Below are 12,240 nucleotides of genomic sequence, written 5' to 3'. Positions count from 1 at the left end.
GGAGAAGAAGTCGCACTGCGACAGGATTAATGACCTGGGAAATACGGAACGGACCAATGAACCGCGGGGCCAACTTGCGAGAAACTGTCTTAAGGGGAAGGTTCTGAGTGGAGAGCCATACTCTCTGACCGCAACAATATCTAGGACTCTTGGTCCTACGCTTATTAGCGGCCCTCACAGTCTGCGCCCTATTACGGCAAAGTGCCGACCTGACCCCCTTCCAGGTGCGCTCGCAACGCTGGACAAAAGCCTGAGCGGAGGGGACGCAGGACTCGGCGAGCTGAGATGAGAACAGCGGAGGCTGGTACCCGAGGCTACACTGAAAAGGGGATAGACCGGTAGCAGACGAGGGAAGCGAGTTGTGGGCGTACTCTGCCCAGGGGAGCTGTTCTGACCAAGACGCAGGGTTACGAAAAGAAAGACTGCGTAAAATGCGACCAACAGTCTGATTGGCCCGTTCGGCTTGACCGTTAGACTGGGGATGAAAGCCGGACGAGAGACTGACGGAAGCCCCAATCAAACGGCAAAACTCCCTCCAAAATTGAGACGTGAACTGCGGGCCTCTGTCGGAAACGACGTCAGACGGAAGGCCATGAATTCGGAAAACATTCTCGATAATGATCTGAGCCGTCTCCTTAGCAGAAGGGAGCTTATCGAGAGGGATGAAATGAGCCGCCTTAGAGAATCTATCGACAACCGTAAGAATAACTGTCTTCCCCGCTGATGAAGGCAGTCCGGTGATAAAATCTAAAGCGATGTGAGACCACGGTCGAGAGGGAATGGGAAGCGGTCTGAGACGGCCGGCAGGAGGAGAGTTCCCAGATTTAGTCTGCGCGCAGACCGAACAAGCGGCGACAAATCGACGCGCGTCACGTTCCCGAGTGGGCCACCAGAAACGCTGGCGAATGGAAGCGAGCGTACCCCGAACGCCGGGGTGGCCGGCTAACTTGGCAGAGTGGGCCCACTGAAGAACGGCCGGACGAGTAGGAACGGGAACGAACAGAAGGTTCCTAGGACAAGCTCGCGGCGACGGAGTGTGAGCGAGTGCTTGCTTTACCTGCCTCTCAATTCCCCAGACAGTCAACCTGACAACACGCCCCTCAGGGAGAATCCCATCGGGGTCGGTGGAGACCTCAGAAGAACTGAAGAGACGAGATAAAGCATCAGGTTTGGTGTTTTTGAGCCCGGACGATAAGAAATAACAAACTCGAAACGAGCGAAAAACAGAGCCCAACGAGCCTGACGCGCATTAAGTCGTTTGGCTGAACGGATGTACTCAAGGTTCCTATGGTCAGTCCAAACGACAAAAGGAACGGTCGCCCCCTCCAACCACTGTCGCCATTCGCCTAGGGCTAAGCGGATGGCGAGCAGTTCGCGATTACCAACATCATATTTACGTTCTGACGGCGATAAGCGATGAGAGAAAAACGCGCAAGGATGGACCTTGCCGTCAGAGAGAGAGCGCTGAGAAAGAATGGCTCCCACGCCCACCTCTGACGCGTCAACCTCAACAACAAACTGTCTAGAGATGTCAGGTGTAACAAGAATAGGTGCGGATGTAAAACGATTCTTAAGAAGATCAAAAGCTCCCTGGGCGGAAACGGACCACTTAAAGCACGTCTTAACAGAAGTAAGGGCTGTGAGAGGAGCTGCCACCTGACCGAAATTACGGATGAAACGACGGTAGAAATTAGCGAAGCCCAGAAAGCGCTGCAGCTCGACGCGTGACTTAGGAACGGGCCAATCAATGACAGCCTGGACCTTAGCGGGATCCATCTTAATGCCCTCAGCGGAAATAACGGAACCGAGAAAAGGGACAGAGGCGGCATGAAAAGTGCACTTCTCAGCCTTCACATAAAGACAGTTCTCCAAAAGGCGCTGGAGGACGCGTCGCACGTGCTGAACATGAATCGAGAGAGACGGTGAAAAAAATCAGGATATCATCCATGTAAACGAAAACAAAAATGTTCAGCATGTCTCTCAGGACGTCGTTAACTAGTGCCTGAAAGACAGCTGGAGCGTTAACGAGGCCGAAAGGAAGAACCCGGTATTCAAAGTGCCCTAACGGAGTGTTAAACGCCGTCTTCCACTCGTCCCCCTCCCTGATGCGCACGAGATGGTAGGCGTTACGAAGGTCCAATTTGGTGAAAAACCTGGCTCCCTGCAGGATCTCGAAGGCTGAAGACATAAGAGGAAGCGGATAACGATTCTTAACTGTTATGTCATTCAGCCCTCGATAATCCACGCATGGGCGCAGGGACCCGTCCTTCTTCTGAACAAAAAAGAACCCCGCGCCGGCGGGGGAGGAGGAGGAGACTATGGTACCGGCGTCGAGCGAAACCGACAAATAATCCTCGAGAGCCTTACGTTCGGGAGCCGACAGAGAGTATAATCTACCCCGGGGGAGTAGTTCCCGGAAGGAGATCAATACTACAGTCATACGACCGGTGTGGAGGGAGAGAAGTGGCCTTGGAACGACTGAACACCGTGCGCAGATCGTGATACTCCTCCGGCACCCCTGTCAAATCGCCAGGCTCCTCCTGTGAAGAAGAGACAGAGGAAACAGGAGGGATAGCAGACATTAAACAGGTTACATGACAAGAAACATTCCAGGATAGGATAGTATTACTAGACCAATTAATAGAAGGGTTATGGCGCACTAGCCAGGGATGACCCAAAACAACAGGTGTAAAAGGTGAACGAAAAATTTAAAAAGAAATGGTTTCGCTATGATTACCAGAGACAGTGAGGGTTAAAGGCAGCGTCTCACGCTGAATCTTGGGGAGAGAACTACCATCTAAAGCGAACAAGGCCCTGGGCTCCCTAACTGTCTGAGAGGAATGTCATGTTCCCGAGCCCAGGTCTCGTCCATAAAACAGCCCTCCGCCCCAGAGTCTATCAAGGCACTGCAGGAAGCAGATGAACCGGGCCAGCGGAGATGGACCGGAAAGGTAGTGCGTGATCCAGAAGGAGAGGCCTGAGTAGTTGCGCTCACCAGTAGCCCTCCTCTTACTGATGAGCTCTGGCTTTTACTGGACATGAGGTGACAAAATGACCAGCGGAGCCGCAGTAGAGACAGAGGCGATTGGTGATTCTCCGTTCCCTCTCCTTGGCCGAGATGCGAATACCCCCCAGCTGCATAGGCTCAGCATCTGAGCCGGCGGGGGAGGGTGGCAGTGATGCGGCAGGTGGCAGTGATGTGGGGAGGGGAGCAACGGAGAACGTGAGCTCCTTTCCACGAGCTCGGCGACGAAGATCAAACCGTCGCTCTATGCGAATAGCGAGAGCTATTAAGGAGTCCAGACTGGAAGGAACCTCCCGGGAGAGGATCTCATCCTTAACCTCGACGTGGAGACCCTCCAGAAAACGAGCGAGCAAAGCCGGCTCGTTCCAGTCACTAGAGGCAGCGAGAGTGCGAAACTCAATAGAATAATCCGTTATGGATCTATTCCCCTGACATAGGGAAGACAGGGCCCTGGAAGCCTCCTCGCCAAAAACAGAACGGTCAAAAACCCGTATCATCTCCTCCTTAAAGTCCTGATACTGGTTAATACACTCAGCCCTCGCCTCCCAGACTGCCGTGCCCCACTCACGCGCCCGTCCGGTAAGGAGAGAAATGACGTAGGCGATGCGGGCTGCGCTCCTGGAGTAAGTGTTGGGCTGGAGAGAGAACACCACATCACACTGAGTGAGGAATGAGCGGCACTCAGTGGGCTCCCCAGAGTAACACGGCGGGTTGTTGATCCTGGGCTCCGGAGACTCGGAAACCCTGGAAGTGGGCGGTGGATCGAGGTGGAGTTGGTGAACCCGTCTTGTGAGGTCGGAGACTTGGACGGCCAGGGTCTCAACGGCATGTTGAGCAGCAGACAATTCCTCCTCGTGTCTGCCTAGCATCGCTCCCTGGATCTCGACGGCGGAGTGAAAAGGGTCCGGAGCCGCTGGGTCCATTCTTGGTCTGATTCTTCTGTTATGAACTTGAGTGAAGACCCAAACGCGGTTTTAACAGAAAACAGAGTTCTTTAATAAAAAACAGGAATGGCATAAATCCTCTTCCAACGTAGTCAAAGGAACAAAAGAACGTAGTATAATGCAGGTTGCACCTGCCATGCAGACTCCGACAGGACAGGACAAGGTGGAAGCAAACGAGACGACAGCTTGCTTCTGGCATCAAAAAACACAAACAAGAATCAGACACTGAAAGTAGCAGGAACAGAGAAAGAAATAGAGACCTAATCAGAGGGGGAAGAGAGAACAGGTGGGGAAAGAGAGAATGAGCTAGTTAGGGGAAATGTAGAACAGCTGAGGGATGAGAGACAGAGAAGGTAACCTAAAAAGACCAGCAGAGAGAGAGAATGAAGAGAAAGGACAGGAACAGACATAACAAGACATGACACTAGCTAGGTACATTTTCAGATATTATAATTCTAATTTAGTCAGGAAGTCGCTTTCATAGCAAGTTAATGCGTATTGTTCGCTGTGTAGTACTATTATTTGTGTCTCAGAAAGTAATTTGCATTGCTAGTTCTAGCCTAAAGTGAAGGGCTCCCGAGTGGCACAGCGGTCTAAGGTACTGCATCTCAGTGCTCGAGGTGTCACTACAGGCCCTGGTTCGATTCCAGGCTGTATCACAACTGGCCATGATTGGGAGTCCCATAGGGCGGTGCACAATTGGCTTAGCGTTGTCTATGTTAGAGTTTGGCCCGTGTAGGCAGTCATTGTAAATAAGTGGCTTGTCAAGTTAAATAAAAGTTAAAAAATGATACCGAGTTGGTTAGCTTTAGCTACCTGCAGATTCATGCATGGTGGCTAGCTATGACAATTAATTTGGGTTGGCATTATTGGCGCATTGAAAAGAATTGGGAACTCGGGAAATCTTCCGACTTCAGTGCTTTCAAGACATCTGAAAACTGAAAAAAACTCTCTGACTGGCAAAATATTTTTGAGCAGTCATCCAACTCGGAATTCCAACTTGGGAACACAGGCCTCTTTCTAGAGCACTGATTTTCTGACCTGAAGTGCACTGACATCATGACTTGGCCTCGTATTTTTCCAAGTTTCCAGTTGTCTTGGAGGCACCAGTAGCTTCAGCTAAACAATTAACTTTTTTCCAAAAGGTGGGGTTACAAGTTAATCAACATTCAAAGCAGAATTAATTTCTCGTTGTTCCTAAACTGTAATGTATGATATACCATTTTTCTAGCCCTGAGTGTTTACTTTTATTCAATGTAAAAAACAACATTTCAACACTGTGTGTTTAGCACCAGATCGAAATTTACTGGGGGGGTAGAGGTTTCCAAAATAGGGGAGGGTTGTCAAACTTTTTTTTGCATTGGGGAGGGTTGTGGGTTTTTTGGAGGAGCACAGGGGAGGGTAGTGTGTTTTCTCTCTGGTTTACATTTGCTCTTCTGTTCCTATTTTCCTTATAAACAATGGCTTGACTTACTTTTGAGATCACCCTAATAAAGTTTAGAATCATTTGTGATGGTTTGGTATGGTGTGGCTATTATTAAGCTTTCGCTACTGCAGCCCTATGATATGAAGGCAGTGTGCCCCGACGCCCCAACTGTCTCCGACAGTTGAACTTGAGGTGAGGAAAACTGCCTACCAGCATTACTCCTATAATCTAACAATATAATGCTTATCTTTATACAAAATATTCTGATCGGAAATTTACCAATTACCCTCCCTCTGTATGTTTATATCTGTATAGCAGATACAGTAGTCATTTGACATAAAGAAATGCATGTCTGTGTCATAGGATGCCACCAGCATATCTCTATATATCTGGGGTTCGATATATGGGATATGCATGGGATAAAAGTAGAGACTCAGAACTAGAAAAGTGTATATCATACACTACAGATGAGGAACAGTGGGAAAGTAATTCTGCTTTGTAAGTTGATGAACATGTAACCTCACTTTTGAGAAACTGGCCTTTGAATATTTTTGGAGCTCATAACTACACCCATTCAGCATTGTTCACACCCTCTAAAGCCTTAGCCCCACCCATCTCTTTAACTTCTCTAGGGTAGGGGGCTGCTGGATGAAAAGTAGGGGCTGCTGGATGAAAAGCATGCCCAAATTAAACTTCCTTCTACTCAGGCCCAGAAGACAGGATAAGCATATAATAAATTTGGATAGAAACCATTCTAAAGTTTCCAAAACTGTTAAAATAATGTATGTGAGTTTAACAGAACTGATTTGGCAGGCGAAAACCTGAGAAAAATCCATTCAGGAAGTAGGATTTTTTTTCTATTCAATGCCATTAGAGTATCCATTGACTTAGGACTCAAGTTGCAGTCCCTACGCCTTCCACTAGATGTCAACAGTCTTTAGAAATTGTTTCAGTCTTGTATTCTGAAAAATGAGGGAGTAAGAGCAGTCTGGATGAGTGGACCCTGCCGTGTCACAGAGCTTTTTCATGTGCACGACCGAGTGCCTTTCTTGTTTACCTTTTATATTGACAACGTTATTGTCCGTTTGAAATATTATCGATTATTTAGGCTAAACACAACCTGAGGATTGAATATAAACATCGTTTGACATGTTTCTATGAACTTTACAGATACAATTTGAATTTTTTTGTCTGCCTGCTGTGACTGCGTTTGAGCCTGTGGATTACTGAAGAAAACTCGCAAACAAAATGGAGGTTTTCAGATATAAAGAGAGACTTTATTGAACAAAAGGAACAAAAGGAACATTTATTGAGTGCAAACATAGGAAGAGTGCAAACATAGGAAGATCATCAAAGGTAAGTGATTCATTGTATCTCTATTTCTGACTTGTGTAACTCACTACTTGGCTGGTTACTGTTTGTAATGATTTGTCTGGTGGGCTATGTTCTCAAATAATTGTAAGGTATGCTTTCGCCGTAACGCATTTTTGAAATCTGACACCATGGTTGGATTCACAAGAAGTGAATCTTTAAACCTACGTAAAATAGTTTTATCTTTTCTGAATTTATATAATGAGTATTTCTGTATTTGAATTTGGCGCTCTGCAATCTCACTGGATGTTGGCCAGGTGGGACGCTAGCGTCCCACATACCCTAGAGAGGTTAAGGAATCACATCTGACGCCATGTACAAAACAACCAAAGTGTCACGCCCTGGTCTATATTTATTATGTTTATCTTAATTTATTGGGTCAGGCCAGGGTGTGACATGGGTTTATTTGTGGTGTGTTTCGTCTTGGGGTTGTGTGGGGTGTGTAGCATAGTCATTGGCTGCCTGAGGCGGTTCTCAATCAGAGTCAGGTGATTATCGTTGTCTCTGATTGGGAACCATATTTAGGTAGCCATATTCTTTGTGTGTTTCGTGGGTGATTGTCCTTAGTGGCCTTGTCGCTGTGTTAGTTTACATAAGTATAGGCTGTTTCGGTTTTCGTTACGTTCTTGTTTTTTGTAGTATTTGTATTTAGATTCGTGTTACGTTTTTTGATTAAACATGGATCGCAATCTACACGCTGCATTTTGTTCCGACTCTCTTTCGCCAACAGAAAACCGTAACACAAAGCTTTCAAGACTAAAGGCTTGTTTATACTACAGGTGTGTTTGTAAATTTAATCAGAAGTGCCAGAGTGTGCTGCGAGTGCACTCTGGGAGTTTATGAACTCAGAGCGTTTTCAAATTGTCCATTTGTAAATTCGGAGCTAGCTAACAGTATACTTTAACTTGAAATGAAAATGACTTTCTGACTAAATTAGAAACATGTAATATCTGAAAATGTAGCTAGCTACACACTCTTACCTGTATACATGGATGAACACTTCTCCCTCTCTATCACGGATGCCATGGTTAGGCTTCATTTGAAGACAGGTATTTTATACAACAGCCTTCTGTGTGTTCTCTCTTTCACTCCGTCAGCATATTTGCAATCAAAAGCCAGAATTTTCTCCAGAAAAGCCGTTAGAAAGGATTACCCACACATACTAACCAGCTCATGTTATAGACAGAAGCATGCTACATGGCAGATCAATCCAAACTCATCTCTCATTATGTTCAGCCCACTCATTATCTCAGCCAATCATGGCTAGGGGAACGTTGTGGTCTTTTTCTGTTGCTAAACCAACTAGACTAGTAATTTAACAATTGTATTCATATTTTCAGATGACATACAAGTTTCTTCTTAAGGCACATGAAAGTTCACATGCTCCAGAAGGCATTTCTGCCAAGAAACACATTTAGATTTTTAAAAAGTACATTCAAATTGCTCTCCTGCAAAGTAGTGATGTTCGACATACCCCTAGTTTCCAGAAACTAGTCACATTTATTTATGTGCAAAATAGGTACAACAATGGAAATAAATTCCCGACTTTATTGTGTAATCCCGTTTACTTAAAAAAATCTTTCTGTATGTATTTTTTTTACTAACAAATAATGTCAATGAATGAATCCAAACTGTGCAGCGGCCAATTGATGAACGGTAAGAGACGGTTACATTCGGAGATTGTCAAGCCAACCCTTCAATACATGGTAAGCCTACAAGGTAGGAAGGGATGTATTTTCTATTTGTCTAGTTATTGTGGTGTTGAAACTGCAAACCATGATATAGAAGTGACTGAAGTCGGTATGCTTTGTTTATTGGTTGTGTGGTGCATTGGCACAGAAACCTCTTGGTGCAAAATGTATTGCATGTGTTATTTGTGGTTGTAAACATTATTTTGAGTTAATTTTATGAAGAGGGAGCGTGTTGCATGTTTTTATAGTTGAAGGGGAGGGTCATGTGAAAATATTTGTAACTTTGGGGGGGGGGTGCTTTTTTTAATGACACTTTGAGTTGGACAAGTCCCTCCCCCCAATACATTAAGCTCTGTCCCTTAAGTGTAGCATGATTTAGTTTTCTCCGGCCTATCAGATAGGTCTGTGAGTATAGACTTGCCATTTTTGCATTTCATGGGCAGAGGACAACTGCACCAGATGTGTAAGAGCTACTAACCAAGATGATCAAAATTGGAGTGATTGTGGTACTTCTCAGTTTGATGTGTAAGTGAAATTCCAAACTTAACCTATTTTTCAATCATTAATCATTAATCATCAATGGCTTATTTCCTAGACCCTCGTTCTGGACTAAAAGTATTCTACATGGAGATGGCCTAATCTGTGTCTGGGAAAGCAGCTGTTTATCATGGATTTCTAATATGCAGTTCATGATACTAATTTGAAGTCTTAAAGGAAACATGGTGCATATGGATAAAGACTGTGAACGTTAAATAAATTGTTAAACGTTTCACCTCAAACACAAATGAAGGTGTTACAGAAAATAAATACGTATTTTCCCATTTAAGTTGAGTGCTTCTTGTATCAATTTCTAACATAGGCAATAGTTGTATATTACTTGGCAGGGTTCTAAAATGTGTTTTTACAGATGTGACAAAATGCAATGATCAGTATCAAACTCAAATTCGGGAGGTTCATCCTGGGGACCCAGTGACACTATACTGTGTTTTTTCAAAGGAAGATATCAATATGTTCTGGTACAAACAAATGGTGGGGCAAAAGCCTCAAACTATTGTAACAATGACAAAATATGATATGCCTGTATGGCACAAGGACTTTAACCATTCACGTGTCAATGTGGAGAAGGCTGATGCTGATGGGATGTATCGACTTGCTATTACAAACACGGGCCCAACAGATGAAGCCGTTTACTATTGTGCAGCGAGAACAGCCTATGAAGTCAACTTTATCAATGGGACTCTTTTACTATTGAAAGGTAATCATAGTATCTAAATACTATTAACATTAGTACATTTACATGTTATTCACACAGCTCGCATCGTACCCACTGTGATGTTGATTTTTTTTAATGCCAGTAGTAGCATACACATGTGTTATTACAAAAGAAAAACCCTCATTAATGCATACAATTAGCTGACAAAACGGAACTCTTCGAATCTTTGTGAAGCATGTGATACATTAGGGAATCAAAACATGTATCCCATTTAGGTAAGAATCACCAAAGGTCACACTACCATACTATAGTGCAGAGGCCAGTGTCTGACCCAGTCCATCCAGGACACTCTGTGACTCTACAGTGTACTGTACTCTCTGAGACCTGTACAGGAGAACACAGTGTGTACTGGTTCAGAGCCGGATCAGGAGAATCCCATCCAGGAGTCATTTACACCCCTGGGAACAGGAGTGATGCGTGTAAGAAGAGCCCTGAGACTCCCTCTCCTACACAGAGCTGTGTCTACAGCCTCTCCAAGAACAACCTCAGTCTCTCTGATGCTGGGACTTACTACTGTGCTGTGGCCATATGTGGCGAGATCCTGTTTGGCAATGGAACAAAACTGGATGTCAAAGGTACTTTTATGTATGTAAATGATCAGAAGGGAAGATGCCTCATAACCTTAGAACTGATTAACATTGCACCATAATAACAAACTGAGGTCAACAATCAATTAAAATGCCTACTAAGATATATGGAACTTAATATGCAGTCTTTTAAAAGGTTGGACAAAGAAGTTCCTATTGTTCATTATTTTGTTATTAGATCATAAAATGCTGTTTTTATTGTATTGTTATTATGTTCTCCATGTATTTGTAGTAGGGATGGACTTTATTGTGCTGGTTCCAGTTGGTATTAGTCTGTGTGGAACTCTAATGCTGAATGCTGTGTTACTGTTCTTCATCCACTCACGTCAAAAGGAAACAAACGGTTAGTATTAAACTGGTGCTGAAATTTAACTTTTGTCATAATTAAATAACTGGTGTTATAATTTGCCATTTTCTTGACTATATGAAACATTGAATTTTAAACAATTAAATAATTTAATTATATTTATCCAAATCATCATGTTGGGGGGCTATTCAAAGTTGGACCTTTTTTATATATATATATAATGTAGGTCCTATGTACACAATTTGGTTGGAAAAAATACTTACTTGTTTGAATATTTTCCTGTAGTCTAATCAATGTTAGTGTGATTTATTAGTGTCCTTGGCAACCAGTCTAGAGACAATAAGCTCAGAGCAGCTATTCAAAGAGTGTGAGCTGGTTACAAGTCAAGTGCTCTAATTTCCTATTTATCTTTATATATCTCTGACATTGTGTCACAGTGTCAACTTGCTCACACACTCCCAACATGCTGTTATGCTGGCAGGATACTGTTATGTAGGCACCATTCTTGGTATTTTTCTCTATCATGTGCACTTTTACTAATCCAGCTGTTACTGGAAAAGTCACACTGTTGTTGCTGTTTTTTCTAATGATTTTGTCATAATTTCAATGACTTATACTGTGGAAACAGATGACACATCTCTACAAATCTGTGATGCCATTCTCAGTGCTGACCAGTTGGGTCAACAGGTACAAATCTTAGCTTTCAAAAAGTATGTCCTCCTCCGGGGGGGGGTTAATACATTTTTTTTTAAGTATGTGACTACTATATTACTTAATGAATAACATCAATGCTATATTTTTTACTGAGGCCAGCAATTTGAGATGCCTGCTCTGCGACTACTATTCTGTAACAAAGCCTTGTGGAAGTGATTCACTCATCTTAGGAATTCTTAAATCTTAATTTTTCTCCATGTTTCTTCTCAAGGATTCAGTGGTGAATGGCTACAATACACTGCAGTGACCTTTACCACCAAGACAACTGGAACCAGGAGAAAGAAATGAAAGAACAGGGGCAGCATCCAATCGGTCCACCATTTTAAGTTGCAACCTAACAGAAACAAGCAATCTTTTTTTACAGACATAGATTACAGTTTGTTTTCTATAGTTTAAAGGGGTGTAAATCCCAGAGTTACTAACCAGTCCTGCTTGTGCTTTCTTGTTTCTTTGATAATTTCTAAAATTAAGTGTGAATGCATGTGCAGTATGTTTAATTAGTAGTCCATTTCAAAGAGTTGAACTTTGATGACAATTGTGTAAATCAACTTTGTAATTTTGTTAAAAGCTCCATTTTAAATAATGTGATGAATCAGACCATGTTTAAATATAAAGTGGTTTGATGATCCTACACAGCCCTACTGGTACATGCTGGTGCATTATAGCTATAAACATGCTGTTGGAACTCAAGAAATACTGTAGAACGTACAGTAATTAACCTACATTAAATACAATGTTTAAGAAAGTATGCTATCTTGTTTGTTTCATGGGTTACAGTAAATACCACAACAATAATACATTTAGGAATAATTATTAAAACAATAAAAATAGAACTATTATACAATTATGCATTATTGCAAATAGAGAAAAATGACTTCAAATGGGGAAAAAATGTGAAATAC

At 43.2% G+C, this 12,240-nt stretch overlaps 1 protein-coding gene across 2 annotated transcripts; it reads left to right on the top strand.

Moving 5' to 3' along the window:
* The first annotated feature begins 8,787 nt into the window (after positions 1 to 8,787).
* LOC135527104 (uncharacterized) lies at positions 8,788 to 11,969 on the top strand. Of its 2 annotated transcripts, XM_064955749.1 has the most exons (5): positions 8,788 to 9,712; positions 9,946 to 10,305; positions 10,550 to 10,660; positions 11,253 to 11,311; positions 11,550 to 11,969. In XM_064955749.1, exons 1-5 carry the CDS (start codon positions 9,466 to 9,468, stop codon positions 11,583 to 11,585), a joined length of 813 nt encoding a protein of 270 aa, XP_064811821.1. In that variant the 5' UTR covers positions 8,788 to 9,465; the 3' UTR covers positions 11,586 to 11,969. The 2 variants fall into 2 exon arrangements, with proteins under 2 accessions (XP_064811821.1, XP_064811822.1); XM_064955750.1 differs by lacking the exon at positions 11,253 to 11,311.
* Positions 11,970 to 12,240: the final 271 nt, after the last annotated feature.

Source organism: Oncorhynchus masou, chromosome 32 (genome assembly GCF_036934945.1).
Source record: "Oncorhynchus masou masou isolate Uvic2021 chromosome 32, UVic_Omas_1.1, whole genome shotgun sequence".
Lineage (NCBI taxonomy): Eukaryota > Metazoa > Chordata > Actinopteri > Salmoniformes > Salmonidae > Oncorhynchus > Oncorhynchus masou.
The sequence above is the reverse complement of the archived record's forward strand: the minus strand, read 5'-3'. Positions and strand labels throughout refer to the sequence as shown.

What these genes read in the sequence shown, in the direction of transcription:
- LOC135527104 (XM_064955749.1), top strand. Translation starts at nt 9,466, where the DNA reads ATGTTCTGGTACAAACAAATGGTGGGGCAAAAGCCTCAAACTATTGTA. An exon ending in ACGTCAAAAGGAAACAAACG is followed by an intron (nt 10,661 to 11,252) that starts GTTAGTATTAAA and finishes CTGTGGAAACAG; the next exon opens with ATGACACATCTCTACAAATC. An exon ending in CTGACCAGTTGGGTCAACAG is followed by an intron (nt 11,312 to 11,549) that starts GTACAAATCTTA and finishes TTTCTTCTCAAG; the next exon opens with GATTCAGTGGTGAATGGCTA.